This window comes from Passer montanus, unplaced genomic scaffold (assembly GCF_014805655.1).
Source record: "Passer montanus isolate IOZ18808 unplaced genomic scaffold, ASM1480565v1 scaffold22, whole genome shotgun sequence".
Classification (NCBI taxonomy): Eukaryota; Metazoa; Chordata; class Aves; order Passeriformes; family Passeridae; genus Passer; species Passer montanus.
In genome coordinates, this window is record NW_024366815.1 from 11253404 (window position 1) to 11268971 (window position 15568).

General features: G+C 35.4%; 1 protein-coding gene across 4 annotated transcripts in view; it reads left to right on the plus strand.

Annotated features, from left to right (window-relative positions):
* The window catches only part of NLN (neurolysin), a 39051-nt gene that overhangs the window by 579 nt on the left and 22904 nt on the right, over nt 1-15568 (plus strand). For 2 of the 4 annotated variants that reach the window (XM_039709614.1, XM_039709617.1), the window contains exons 2-3: nt 11320-11576; nt 13944-14092. In XM_039709614.1, coding sequence (XP_039565548.1) covers nt 11320-11576; nt 13944-14092 — 406 coding nt within the window. Of the gene's footprint in view, nt 1-72; nt 246-1934; nt 1997-11319; nt 11577-13943; nt 14093-15568 lie in introns of those variants that run through there. The other 2 variants (XM_039709615.1, XM_039709618.1) reach the window with 2 other exon arrangements.

A 15568-nucleotide genomic window follows, 5' to 3' on the forward strand; every position in this document is an offset into this window, starting at 1 on the left:
CAGCTCCTGGAGTGATTCCCGCCGCCCGCCCTCCCTGCCAGGGGCTCCGTTGTGCACGGCTTCCAGGTGGGCAGGATGGGCGAGGCGAGGTCTCCTCTTTGCACTCTTTGCACTGAGTCAGAATCACTGCAAGAGAAATCGGACAGAACACAATGGATTGAGGGATACGGCTGTAACAGCGGGGCTCTGCAGCAGGGTGTACGTGAAGCAAACCGGCAGTGTGCTCATAGTAGCTTTATAAAAAGGTGTGTCACTACTACACGTTGTAGGACAGCTGAAACAGGTAACAGTGTAATGTCAAAAGGTTTTAAAATAGGGGAATACTTATTTTCTCCATAGTGAACACTAGCTCTAAACGGACCCCAGAAAACCGGTATGAAAGAAGACTTGTAGTCAGTTCTAGGCAGACTAGACAAATAGACATAATTGCTTTTATTTTGGCCTCTCAGTTTGTCTAAAGGACTGCATTTGATAGGAAGCACTGAAATAGTATGAGGGTGCATTGTGGTAAAGAGAATAGAGCTGAATTTCAGCATGAAATGGAAAAGATGGTTGCCTCACATGTTCTTTTGAGAAATGATAGTCATGTGCTTACTGCACAAAGTGTACAGTTTTGTCCTATTTCACAGCCTTTGTTCATTTCAAATTAGGATTGAGCAGTATTAGCAGATAAAAAATAAGAATCAGAATATTTTCGTAAGGCTCCTGCTGCTGTTGAAAATTAAGTGATTTATTTTCCAGTGCTAATTAAAGTGTATATCTATTTTCTTTTCCTAATTTACATTTACATTCCTTTTTTGTGCAATCATTTTCACTCTTCTCCTCATCGACTATCTTTGTCTTACAAGAAGGGTTTTAAAATTTTCTTTATATAAAAAGGTTTATCTTTGGTTGCAGTTTGCATTTGGACAATGAAGGTACCTCCTTCTTAAGTAAAATCAGTAAAATGGGGAATGGTTGCTGCACTTCATTAATTGTGATTTTTTTTTTTCTCAAGTCATCATTTCAATGTGCCCACATAATTGTTTCATGAAACACAGTATTCTTGAGTGTGTCATAGTGACCTCTTAACTTTCAAAAGTTAAGGAGCTGGTCACAGAAATCTTGAATAGGTTCTGTCCCAGCTTCTATTTTTCCTGAGGGCATCTTAACATGAGATAAAAATGACCATTCTTAGCAAGTGTCAAGTATTATGCCTTACATTAAATAATAGGATGTTAGGGTTTTATTCTTTTGGTTAAAATAGGCAGCCTTGCAGAAGGAGGCTTTCTCCAATTTTTTCCCATTCAGATTCAAAAGATTTTAAAATGTAGATTTAATGCAATAAAATACATGGGGAAAAACTGGCTACATAATTAAGCATAGATGTCTGTTTACTTTATGAGGATATTCTTATATATGAAAAAAATAAAAGAAGACACACTGTTTTGAATAATTTTAGTGTTCTAAAAAATTTCTTGGATTCATGAATTCTGGGGTGTTTCTTTGAAAATATTCAAAATCGGGTTTTGAGTATGAAAATCCATGTACATGACTGAGACAGGTACCACCATACTGTACTATACACAGGTATCAATATAATGAAAGAAAGTGGAAGGAAACTCTGAACACTATCATTTCTCTTGCTGAGAAAGAAAACCAGCAAGAAACTGAGGCTGGGAAAAGGCAGAAGAAGGAATGACACTGAAGGACAAAGAAATGGGAAGAACTTCCATAGTAATTTTCCTATTTCATACTTAGAACAATAATATATCTGTTTCATTCATTGAAGTATCAGGTCCAACACCTCAAAAATGGCAAAGCCCAAACAAGACATTTAGAACATTTTTGCTTTTCCCTATAATCTGTGGACTGCATAAACTCACCTGTGTATTGCAGCAGCAATTTTTCCTGTGGTTAAAAGCACCAGCTACCACCTTTCTAACCACAGCAGACTCCTGATGGACAGTTTGTCTATTAGATTGAATTTGCAGAACAAAATTATTTCCTGGATTGGGTGAGACAAAGCTGTTGAGCTGGCAAGCATTTGTGGACTTTATTTGACCCATGGAGCACTAGTTAGACCATGCTAAACAATGTTGTTAATGTATTTTGAGGACACACCTGTTCTCTCATTCTTTCTATAAAGCAAGAAATGCCTGTCTTGGAAAGATTTCTTTAGAGTAGTTTGGGTTAGTTCAAAAGTCTAACCATTGTTCAGCAGGAGTCAGGATGAGGTACCTTAGAAAACATGTAAGATAATATGTACATCTAGTATTATCTTTTCAGAACTGTCTAGGAATTAGGGACTTATAGCAAAAAACTGTTTCTTTTAAATGATCTTGTATAAAAATCTGTTCAGTGATAACTTTTAATATTGAAACTGTCTCCTAAAACTTTTGCTGGTTATGTTGAAATTTACAGTTTAAAAATTGATCCTTGTTCATTGTCTCCATCCTCTTCATGATCGTTTAGATCCTTGAAGTACTTCCTTGGTTGTGCTTTATTCTGTGATTTTTTTTTCCATTCCAAAGAATCCCAGTCTAGTTAGTATTTGTACTTTGAGTGGAGTCCATTGCTCGTTGCAGCTGATTGTTTCTAAGTCTGTTATTTCTAATTCATCATGACTTGGTAGAACAGAAAAAGGTTTTGGTAAGTGGGAGAACAGAAGACAAGAGAGTTTAACTGTTCAGACAATCAGAAATGCATGTAGTATAATGAATTTCTATGTTTTGTTCTATTCCACCTCTACTAAATCCTATAATTTCTGTCTTTGCAGCTGCTTCTTTGTTGATGTTTCTGTTGAACTGTTTTGTCTCCAGAATGATTAGATGTCTCACAACTCCTCCTGTGTATGTAAAGTCAGAAGTGTGTGACATTTATTAAGACTGAAATTCACTTTGTTAGTGGTTTTAAACTTTTCTGTGTTGTGACATTATTTTTCATCTCTTTGTGGCTGCCTTTTATATGCTGCATTGTCATGAGGAAATATTCATTAGTAAATTTTGTGACTTCATTCAACTTTTTGCAGGTGATGTATAAAGACGTGAAAGAATACAGAAACCTACATGGAACCCTGCAGGATTCCACAGGTCACATAGTTCCATTCAGAAAAATAAGCAGCCATTTTTAACAGCAGCCTAATTTTTAAAACCATTTGCCTGCAAGAGGATCTACATTCTCAGCCCACAACAACATAATTTTGTGGAAATAAAATAGATTATATTAACTGAACTATAGATTTTTGAGTCTGAATTTTTCTCTGTAGAGGAGACTTCTTTTCAGTGAATGTTATCTGTGCTTAGATTAGAGAAGGTGAGTTGAGGATGGTAGTGATTTTACTTGTTTCTGAGCAAGATATTACTGGACACTTGTGTTTTTAATACCATCTCTAACAGTCACTTTTTATTTCTTCAGTGAAAAATTAAATAAGCAAAGTTCTTTGCCATATTAATTGTGGTGGAACAATATTTCACATAACCTTTAACCAGCCTGCGAAGCACAGTGTTCCTAAATCACTTGTCACTCAAAAGCCAGAGAAGAAAGCAGACTTCATTTCCTTTCCTAATTTGTGGTGTTGATCAGGCTGTTTGGGATTTTGCAAGCACTAAAATGAACATGGCATGTTCATAATACACTGTCTTCCCAAGGAGATGGGAAGACTGATGTAAGGTGGTAAACAAGTGAGGCAGCGTGGGTCATCATCCCTATGAAGACACAGCATTTTCCAACTAACTAGTGATGGCAAGGGAACATTTCTCATTGCTTTGACTCTATGAGACAAGATTAGTGAGAAGTCAAAGCATATTTCCATGGAAGAGGCTGAGCTGATTAGCACTGGGTATCAAGAGAAAGTGTTTACAAGCTCCCAGTATTTTTCTCTGTCTTGCAGTACCAGCTCTTTTTCAGATAGAGTCAACAAGCTGTTTCCCATGCATTAGCTGATTGCATTCAACTACTGAGCTATCCTGGGAGTGCGTTGTTTGCACTAAACAGCCTGCACTTGCTGTTTATGGCTGTCATGATGGAAATATGATATGTGCTTATGCAGCAGCACCTGAGAGAACTGTAGGACCTTAAAAGCAATTTTTTCCCACTGTGTTTCCACAGTTCACCTGATAGTAGAGCCAAACAATAAGACAACCTCAATTAATGCCTTGTGCTTCAGACTCAGTATAGTACAATTACTGTCTACATGCAAGTGTTGTTGAGAATATTCTTTCCTGAGATCCTGCAAGCAAGTAACTTTGGTGGAGGTTTGCTGTGACATGCAATGGGTACAATTCACAAAGTGCTGTGAAACCTAAATTGGTGGTACTAGTAATTTATGGTTTGGGTTTTGGGGCATGTTGGGGTTTTTGTGTTTGGTTCATTGGTTGTTTGGTCTTGTTCTGTTTTTTTCCCTAAAACCATGGATACCATAATTTTAGAGATCAGACACTGCAGAAACCATACCCTAGCATTTCTGAGTGTTCCACTGCAGTCTACTGTGTGGAAATCACCTCCTTACATGAAAGCAAATCAGACCAGTTTCCAAATTCCTTTCATTTAAAGACTGTTAGAGGAAAAGGGGAGAAGAAATAATTAAGTTACACTTTGAGTACAGTGGTTTAGTTCCTACTTAAGGTCTGGGCCTCTTGTTAGCTGCCATGGAGCACCTTTTCAGTTAATTTTGTGATGTTAATTCTATTGGAAAACCAGTAAACATTTGTGGTCAGATAGTAAGGTCATGAGTACTGAGGGTAATGAATGTATCAATAAAAGTTTTTAAATGTTTGCATGACTTGTAGGTTTTTTTTACTTGCTAGTTACACTGGAAGACCTAAAAGTATAGTTAATGTTGACTGTACAGTGAACTCAGTTGCAGAGAATTTCTTTCTTCTGAAAGATGTGATAAAATTAAGGTTTAGTGTCAGAAGCTACTAGATTTTCTATTTCTTCAAATGCAGCTTTAAAAATCAGTTTCTAATGCAGAAGCTACTAGATTTTCTATTTCTTCAAATGCAGCTTTAAAAATCAGTTTCTAATGGCAGTTATGGAACTTTAAATTAGGAAGTACTAGACATGCTATCCTTTTGCTACAGTAAGATATGTCTGTGCCAAACACAGTTATGACACAGAGCCAAATACTTTTCCAAAGAAAATGGCCCAGGAATTCAAGGCATGTATTTACTGTTCCGTATACTGTTAAGAGCCAAACAGATGAGAGGACTGAGAAGGGAAATGGAAAAAGGACTTCATGTGTGTTTGTCTGGCAGGAAGAAATGATATATTGAAGGGTTATAGTTTCATTCCTTTGGCTTAGCTGAAATAATGTTGCCCTGTGATTAACTCTGAGCCATTTAACTCTGCTGTTTCTTCTTGGACTTTTTTTTCCATTCTTGTTTTACCTTGTACTACCCAGTTCTCTTGTTTTGGTTAATTTTGTCATTGCTTTACTATTACATACACAGTTAGTTCTTGTCTAAAGTTGTGCCTCAAAACTGAAAGTAATATGAAAGTATATTTTAAGTTCAAGCAAAAACTAAGGATCTCTAAATAATATATTTTAGCCTGTTAAATTTTTTATAAAGCCCATCCTGTGAAACAGACCAATGGTAATGTATATTTTATTAGATGCTGCTGAATTGAGATTTGGTTTTGAAATCCTTTTTAACTTAAATTAATTTTTTTTTTTAATTCCATTTCATGTGAGGCTTGACTGTTAAAAACTTTACTTAAACTGTGCCTGTCTGCTGTCATTTGTATATATTTGGTAGCACTTGACTCTAAATTCCAGGGAAATGCTGAGGTATGAGATGTTACTCAAGTATCAAATAACTTGTCCTGAGGCAAACTGTCAGTTTTTATATTGCCTTAGTAAGGTGTGTCTAGTTTTTGTTTTGTTTTTCATTTTGGTGAGGCCGCTAGGTGGAGTCAGAACATTGAGCCCCTGTGGGTACTGATTTGCAGGTATCTAGTAGGTACAGTCTTCAGATACACGGTGCTGCTTTCCAGCGTGCAACACTGCTTCTCCTGCAGCGTGGAAGACCAGGAAGTGTTGTTTAGCTAAGATATACTGTTTCAAAAAATAGAAAGACCAAAATTTCTCTTGAATTTGAAATCCAGCATTTTTCATGCTGTATGTTACTGATTGAAATAGTTGTTCATTACATTAGTTATGATTTGCAAATCTGCTCTTACTTATATCCGTAAGAATGTCCTCTGAAGATCCAGCAAGAAAGACTTAATTGTATTTATTTGTATTAGAGTATTTAAGAACTGGATGACTAAATCATCTGAATTTGCTCTGTCTCTCTCACACACACAGCCCTCTGTCTTTCTTTTTAAAATTTTGGCTCTCACTTCACTTTCTGAAGCTGTTCTGAAGTTATTCTCTTTTGTCAGGAGAGAATATAGTTTTCCATCCTGCATTAATTCAGCATACGCTGATTTTGTGTGCTACGTGGAACTGTCAAATATATTTGCAAGTACAATAAATTGGTCTGTATATATTTTTCCCAGAAATACATTAGTTCATTTACTTCACTCTGTAAAATTATACTTGTCATTGTAACTAATACTGTTTAGGTGAAGATTTGAAGAATGTGAAAACTGAAAGTGCCATTAAAAATTCTTTGATGGAATTAAAACTATCAGCCTGTAATCAGACTTAAATGAGACAGCAGGCTTGAATTTTGATATATTTTGATAAATTAATATAACTGCATTATATAGTGGTTTTCAGTAGCAGGAGGATCTTGGCTTTTGTCTGTATTTTCTAAAGCTGGTGCTATGCCTCCCTGCTGCTTCTTCACAGATTGTGGCTTTCTTGTTTAATTTTAATAGTGTTAATAGAACATGCCAATAAAAGACTGCTTGACACACATTTCAGTCACAGAAAATGTTTCTAAGCAAAGCCAAACTTACATAAATGTTTAATATATTTAAGATATTGCACAAGTTAAAAAGCAAGTCTGTTAATTCAATTGCATTGTTTGTCTTTACAGCAGTTATGTTGGCCACTGTATTGCTGTAATGGAGTATTATAAAGGTTCTTACCCTCTCTAAAATCAAATCAAATTTCTATTTTCCAGAAGCAGCAAGTAATCAAATTGTAGATTTATTGGTGCAAGAAATTACCTGGCATTCTGCAATTGCATTCTGCAACTTAGAAGCTTTGCTTTATTCTTTAAAATGCTTTTTTAGAAGTAGCTACTAAGTTTTTAAGTGTTATTCAACTTACTCTGCTTTTGATAGAAAATACCATTCTTACTGCTTTTGGGATTGGCAGATTAGCTGGTTTGATTATGTTTTCTCCATAATTTGTGAAAACAGCTGCGTCTGTATTAGAAAAGTATATAGCTGAAAGTCCAAATGAAACCTTATGTGCCTTTCCTCCCAATGTTCTTCTAAATGGATGAAGCACTGCACAAATGCATAAAATATTTCAGTCTGCCCTGTGTCATTCCATTGACATTATTAGATGCCATAGGACTCATCCCAGAAAAAGGCCAGTGCAAATTGCCAATAAAGGCCAGTTAGATATTTACTATAAAAGTGCAATAAGGTTGTGTTAATTTTGAAGGACCTCACAGAATTGCAGGGACTGGGAAGGGCATTTGGGGTGATCAAATCTAGTCCCATGCTACCTTAGGTAACCAAGTAACCTAATATATTTTATAAGCCAGTCAAGCACCAGGTTATAAATAGAGATGTTTTCAGTTGCTGGGACTTACTGGACATCTCTTTCAGAGTCTCACTGCCCTTATGCTTACCTATATCTATTGCAATTCTAGCTTTCATGTATTCCTGACCAATTTATTCTAATTTGTTCTTAAGCCTGTATTGCCTCTTAGCATCAATAACTCTTTTTACTTTAGGACATTTAAATGGCATGCTTAATGACTGCAATCATCTTGAGACTCTCTTTGCTAGACTGATTTAATGATTTCATATGTGTTTCTGGCAGTAGTGAAAGTTTAGGTTGCTACTGACATTTTTTATTTTACTGACACTTTGTTTAGGCCAACACAGCTGTTTTGAAGTCACTCATCAAAAGGGTGATGGGACTGATTACCTGGTAAAAAGCTGTCACCCCTGGATGTTTTCGGTCCCCTTTATTTTTCCTCTTTATTTTTTTTTCATTATTTTTTTAATTTTATATGCTGTCCTGAATATTTTCTAAGTAGGACTCTAGCAACTGTTGTGCTGATACCTTTGATGGAGTGAGGTACAGGGGCAGAAATGAGCAATGGAAGGAGGAGCACTGACAGAAATGTCTTAATGCAATGCTGTTGCTGGATGTGAGCCTTATACTTAACCCAGGCTTGTTCAGATGCCTCTAGTGTTCTGCACTACACCAGAGAAAACTGCATGTGGTACCTGAAACAGATTGAGCCAAATAGTTCAGGCATTAGCAACACCCTATGCAAGGCAACATCCTGCCATCTAACTTAAACTGAATCAACTTCTGATTGCTCAGTGCAAGCAGTAGTTGGCTGTTCTGTAATGTTGGTGCTGTTTACCAAAAGCAGGTCTAAAATAGTATTTGTACCTGCTTGGTTCAGTGTTTGAAGAAAACTTTTCACTGTTGCATCTGATTCTTAGAACTATTAATAGAAATTATATTCCAGTTATATATCTTGGAAGTTAAAGGTTCCCTCAGTGATACAATTTAATATTTTCTCTCTAATAGCATGTCAAATGTAACTGCAGAGTATTTTTGAGCTTCATATTATTTTAGTTATACTCTTCTTTCATGTTTCTTTACAGTCTACTTACTATTTTTGATCTTGGCATTGTTTCTGTGTTTTATTTTTGAGCAAAGTTATTAAAATATTGTAGTCTGATACATGGAGTTTTAGGAATTTATTTATTTATAGTTTTACATAGATAAATAGTTCAAAACACTAAGGCATGAAAGAAATGGCCAAGATTTCACCTGTGCATATATATTTACATGCACAGTTTTTTATTAAGGTGATGTTAGTTTGTTTCTTAGTACAGTCTGAGTCTTAGTACAGTCTGAGTTTGAGTCTTAGTAGAGTCTTAGTACAGTCTGGTAGCAAGGTAGCAACACGTCTGGAAAAGATTATTTATTTATCAGCATTTCAAAACTGGGCAGTCCTGTGTTTTCCTGTTTCTAACAGGTAGTCAACAATTGCTGGTATTTATGCCAATAATTTATGCAGCTCTCAAATTTATATGATATATGTCTTAATTAAACTAGCCAATATACTAAGAAAATCATGTGGCATCTTTTTTTTAGTATTTAAAAATAGTGTTGTCTGGTAATCTGAGACCCTACATTCCAGTTCATGAACTCAGTCCAACTTTCATTATTAATAAATCTTGTTGCACAGGCTGAAATTGATGTAATATGTTGGTGCTGTGACTGTTTTAGTGTTTGTTTTGGATTGATAGGCAATTGGTCAGAGACAGGGCTGTATTGTCTAAATTTCTAGGTGAAGATACTGAATGACTGAAAGCAATGGTTCTCTTTAAAAGTAATATCTGCTTAGTATCCTTCACTTAAGCATACTTTTTGTTGCTCAGGCTGTTGTTTTCCTTTGACTCCACTTTACTTTTATTTTGACTTCAGTTTGGAACATTGTGTAGTCTTTCTCATCTTCTTGGGTGTGGGTGGTGTGGAGTAGAGTTCAGAGCCATAAAACTATTTCTGAGGAGCTTCCCTTTACCTCCCAAGAGGTTTTACCAGACCTGTGCTAGCAGTGAGTGAAAAACTAGATACAGGACAGTCCACTGAGAATCTGTTTGTGACTTAGTGAAATACTGCTCTTTAATGGATTTGTAGATTCAGGGTAGATTTCAGTATATTTTGGGGACGGGAAACTAATGCTTTCTGAGAATGTTATTACTTAAGCTTTTGCTTTCATGACAGCAGCTTCATTTATCCTAAACTTATATCTGAAATTCAAAGTTTCAGTAGTCCAGTGGAGAAGTTACTAAAGCCCGAGCAGCAGAACTCAGTTGGTATCAGAGAAGAAGAACAGAGGTTGAACAAATATTCTTTATTTGCACTTCATTTTCCAAGTTAGATCATCAGTATTCTGGACCCAGATGTTTCTGTATGCCACTAAAGGGAAAAGTAAATAACTTACCTACACTGGAATGGAAAGATCTGAAGAATCTATTTCAACATAAAGCATAGGTAGAAATGTTGTCTTTTGTTTTTGTCTTGCATCAAATAATTTTGGCTAGGCTATTTTTGGAGTAATTCTGTTATAGAATTGGCAGACTTTTGATACAAATTTTGCTTTTCTTCAAACAGAAGACAATGCATGCATTGTTGGCCTTTCACTCTTCTGCTTTGCTATTCCTCCAGGCTAAAATTGGCTGTCTTTTATGCATGCTCCTTGCATTGTATGCCAAAAACTCTGTGTACACTTTTGCACATACCAGGCAGGTTTTACAATAAAATCAATACAGGTACAATGGCTAGTGTTAAGAGAAAAGGTTACTTAATGGAAAACAATGTGAAGTAAACATCCCTTTATTAGCAAGATCTCTGTGTATTTCTTTGGTTATTGTTGAAAATTTTAAGTTGTCATTGTTACCATAACCACCTGTGATTTTTAATTTTTTGAAATTATGTAGCTGAAATAGGAAGACAGATAGTAAGTCTCTGACAGCCAGAAACTGTATGATAGTAAAAAATGCAGCAAGTTTGACTACTTGAATACAAACTTAATTTTAAAGAAGCTGAAATAGAGTTGATTAGAAATATAGTTGATAGATTATTAATACATAAATTGTAGTAAAGGAATGTACCTCTTCTGGTAAAAGAGTGAAAATGCCTGTTTAAAATCAGCACAACTGAAGGAATAAATTTTCAGATGAGTAACAACTAGAATATTTCTTCCCATGCTGATTATGTTGCAGACATCCTGTATAAATATAAAATTATTTGCTACCATGAATACAACCAAGTGATGTTTTTTATTCTTATTTTCTGCAACTTTGCAGTTCTTGTTCCTTGTCATCTACAAATCACTATGTAGGTTTTATTCCTTACTTCAAAAATGTTAATACTGTCTATTTCTGTAGAGTTCCAGTAACTGCAATGCTGTTTTTCTTAGAAGGTTGAGTCATAATTTAATCTGTATGGTTTTGTCAATACCAAATTTTTTGTCCCTATTTGCACTTAGGCATACTCTAAATGAAAGAGGTAGAAGACAGATTTATTTAAAAATCAGACTTAATTGATAAAGATAACAGTTCTAAAAAGGACTTTGTTCCTCCTTCTAAAATATTCTGATGCTGGTTTTTTTAATATTTACTGTAAACTGTCTCTTGAACTGGAATCTTGCTGTGTAAAGATCATTCTTATACTTTCAGGTCCATTGGGCCACAGCTTGTGTTGAGAATGACATTAGGAGCAGAAATTACTAGCCAGCTCAAGGCTTCTTCATACATAGCGTCAGGAAGAAACCTTTTGAGATGGGACCTGTCACCAGAGGAAATCAGAACAAGAACGGAAGAACTTATAAGGAAGACAAAACATGTATATGACAGTGTCGGGATGCTTGAAATTGAAGAAGTAACACACGAAAATACCATACGGGCTTTGGCAGATATAGAAGTGGAATATGCAGGTTAGCATGTGTTTTCTGTATTTCTTTGCATAAGGCATTCCATCTGCACATAAGGATGCATTGAGAAAAAATAGTTGTTGCTTCCACTTTTGATCCCTGCTGTTCTTGTGTGGAATGTGTAGAGGCCTCTCAAGAGTCCATAATCTTTCAGGACCTCCCAGAGGCCTGCATTAGTCACCTGTTTTGGTTTTGCATGTGAAGCTCCACACAGTTACATTTCCAACCATGTGCAGCTGCCAGGGGACACTGCAGCAGTGTAGGCTGCAGCATCTGTGGTATGCATAGTGCATTACACGTGGTAAGCGGTGTTTTTTTCAGACACTGCGGAATCTTATGCAAGCAAGTTGAATGGAGTAATGAAAATGTTGATAAACTGCTAGGGGAGCAAATGTGAGGATGAAAAAATTGAAAGAAGACTTCTTTACTTACTCACATTTAAATTATTGAATGGAGTAATGAAAATGTTGCTAAACTGCTAGGGGAGAAAATGTGAGGATGAAAAAATTTTGAATATGCTATTGAAAGAAGACTTCTTTACTTACTCACATTTAAATTGTGGCCTGTGAGGTCTTAAAGAATTTAGGGAGAGATTGGTCATGCAGTCACATCCAGGTTATTCTGAATGAATTATCAATCCATACCAATATGTGGGTGGGTTGTAATGGTCAAACACAGGTCATTCAGTTAATTTGTTAATAATTGTCAGAGGAGATAAGTGAAGTACAAACTACATATCGTGTGTCTTGTTGAGAAAAACCTTTCATATGGTGGCTGCATTATTTATAAAACAGTGAGTGTAATAGATGTCAAATTCTTTTAAGTACTCTAAAAAACTCTACAGTAGCCACACAGGTGCTAGAAACAGCCGCCTTGGCTGGGAATAAAATCTGTGACTAGCAAAAAAGCACAGTTGGCATCTCAAATGATTATACTGTAATAATAGTGTGGATTTCACCTTACTTTAAGTTGCACATCCAGTGAATTAGCTGGAATTTATTCTGGGATACTCAGAAAGATTGCAATCTTAAAAAAAAAAAAAGCCTGCTGCCAGCTTCAGTTTTAGTTGTACCAATATACCGATTTGGTATAATTATTGTAAATCTTTTCACCACAAAAATTTACAGAAGCAAAATCTGTGTTTGATTCAGAAAACTTTGGTCATCAGTTTTTTAGCACAGCCACCAAGACTTGATGGAAGATGTACATTTTTCACTACATACTGTTGCAGTAGTGGGTCACATTTAAGCTTTTAATGCTAATCTTCAAAGCTGTATGTAAAATTATCATGACCTCCTGTGAGACAGCCCATGGCATATGGAGGGATGTATTACCACAGCAAGACTTCCATAAGAAACTTGGAATTTAAGGCTTGTGTGTCCCTTTCACACAAAGACCTACCCCAGTAACTGCAGCTCATTATCCAAAAAGACAGAGATGACAAGAGACTTTAAATTACGCTTGGAAGCTGCCAAAACTCCGTTTATAATTTTGAAACATCTTTGGATAAGGGCAGGAGGTGAAGGGGCAAGTTTCCTAAGGACTTCAAGAAGAATCACATGCCCATGGTTGCATTTCTGAATCTGTCTTGGAGCTTGATAAAATGACTGCATATCACATAAAATTACAAAGCTTTACATCAGCCTAGTATGGTATTCTAAAATCTACTTTTGGAAAGGTAGATGGTAGAGACAGTGTAATTTTATTTTTAATTAAGCAAATTCATTTATATTTTAGGATTTCTATTCAATGTCATTGTAAGATGTAACATTCCTTTAATAGCAAAGATTTACTTAATCTCAAAAGTATATTCTAAAAAAGTAGTATTACTCAGTTTCCAATCTCTGGAAGTTCAGAGTGCGCAGACAGCATCTTCCCTGTTTGCCGTGTTGTTTCTTCTTAAACACAGAAGAGTGCAGTACATGGGGATTTGACACTGCGCTCATAACAATGTAAAAATAACTTCGGGACAGATGGGCATATTTGAAAGATTCAGAGCTTCTGACTTGAAATGCTAACATGGAAGCATCTGTGCCAGCTATGAAACGTCAGTCTTCACTTACATGACTTTTGGAAGATGAAGCATTTCTATGTATTTATGAACCATTCAGCTGATTTTGCAGAAGATGATGAGATAATTGGTTTGGGGTTTACAAATCTTCTGTAAAATATTTATTTGTTACAATGGTGTGTAGTTTTGTCCTTTCACCTATTCAATTTTATATTACATGTAATCACTTTATTTGCTGTATGTGTCAGGTTGCTTTGGATACTTTTTTCTTATGTCTTTTATAAATGACAGAAGAGGGAAAGGTCCTTATCCTTAAAGCATATATATCTTTCTGTGTTCACTGCCTCTTATTTAAACAGTGGAAAGAAGCATGTTGGATTTTCCCCAGCATGTCTCCCCTGACAAAGAGATACGCTTAGCAAGTACAGAAGCTGACAAAAAACTGTCAAATTTTGATGTGGAGATGAGCATGAGAGAAGATGTGTTTCAGAAGATTGTTTATTTACAGGTAAATAACATGTCTGCATAAGTTGTGACACATATCTAAATTTATCTAAAATTATTTGGTATATACATTGCTTTTCAGAAAAACTTTGTGTTTCCTCTGTGTTTGTGCCACTCAAATCTTTCTAATAGGACCCTGCTGTACAACAGAAAACAGTGTATCATGCTGTTCCTACTCTTTGCCTTTCATATCTAGATCTGTGTCTCCTTCTCTCTCCATTGCAATAGCTTTGACTTTTGTCTAGTCTTCCAAAGAATTTATACAAGGAATCTAAACTGAAAGAGGGAAACCTATTAGGAAAATTTTTTTTGTTTTCTACTGGCTCAGCTTGTTCCAAGAGGGAGGGAAGAAAGCAGGCAATACAGCACTTACATTATCTTATACTGCTTTTGAATTTGTATCCAAAATTCTGCTTTATTGAAAAAGTTGAGAATTTTAAATTTAAAAGTTGTTTTAAGTTATGTAGGTTAATGAGAAAATATAAGTGGCATTGACCTGTGAAATTACCTCTTTGATCAGCTAGTTATAGACAATTACATTGTATCCTCTTCATCTGTTTCTTCAGTCTCAAAATAAAAGTATGTTAAAAGGTGCATTTAGTTTTGAACCAGTTTCTATTCTTTCTGTGTTTCTGTTTAGCTTCTCTTTTAATTAAGCACCTATAGGTATCTCATATTCTTCATTTGTACTGTTTATTTTGTATCTCAAAGAAAGAATATTTGGTTGTATTTTTTGGTTATATCAGAAAGAATATTTGATTTTGTTCCAATGTGTCTGGTGGCATTTAGTAATAATTTTCTTTAAAGTGCAATATATGGATAATGCAAGGAAGTTATCTAATGTGATAACAAAAAAAAGTTTTTCTGTATTTTATGTGTTAATTTTTCCTCTCAACACCACTGATTTTTAATCTTCTTGTAATGCTCATAAGATACTGGAGCCCTATTTCTTGGGGTTACCATATGTGATTTTTGGAGGCTTGACTGGGAATTAGAATAATACTTGCAGAACTGTACTAAATTGCCTTCCATTACCATTGTCTTCTTTTGCTGTGTTTTCCAGGGAAATTTTCAAGTGTTCTCCTCTAGCTGGGTATTCTTGTTACATATTTGTGGAAGTATATAATAACCCCATTCTGAGTATGTTCTGTTGTGTGTTGGCAGATAGTGCCTTGTGTTGATATTTTCCCTTCTATATTTTATGTTGATTTTTTTCTTCTTCCCCTGCTCTGTTGCTAGTAATTAAATGGCTTGATTTGTGTGTATTATCTACTGTGATTTTCCCCACCCTCCACTATAGAATGCACAGATACATTGAGGACTAATCTAACATATCTATTTATCTATCTATTTTTAATAGATAGATATTTTACAGGACTATCTGACAGTAGGTAGTGAAAACTGATTGCTGTTATTCACTAGTATTATTCTCTTAATTTTTTTTCTCATTTGGTGTTTTCTTATTTCATTTTCACTTGGA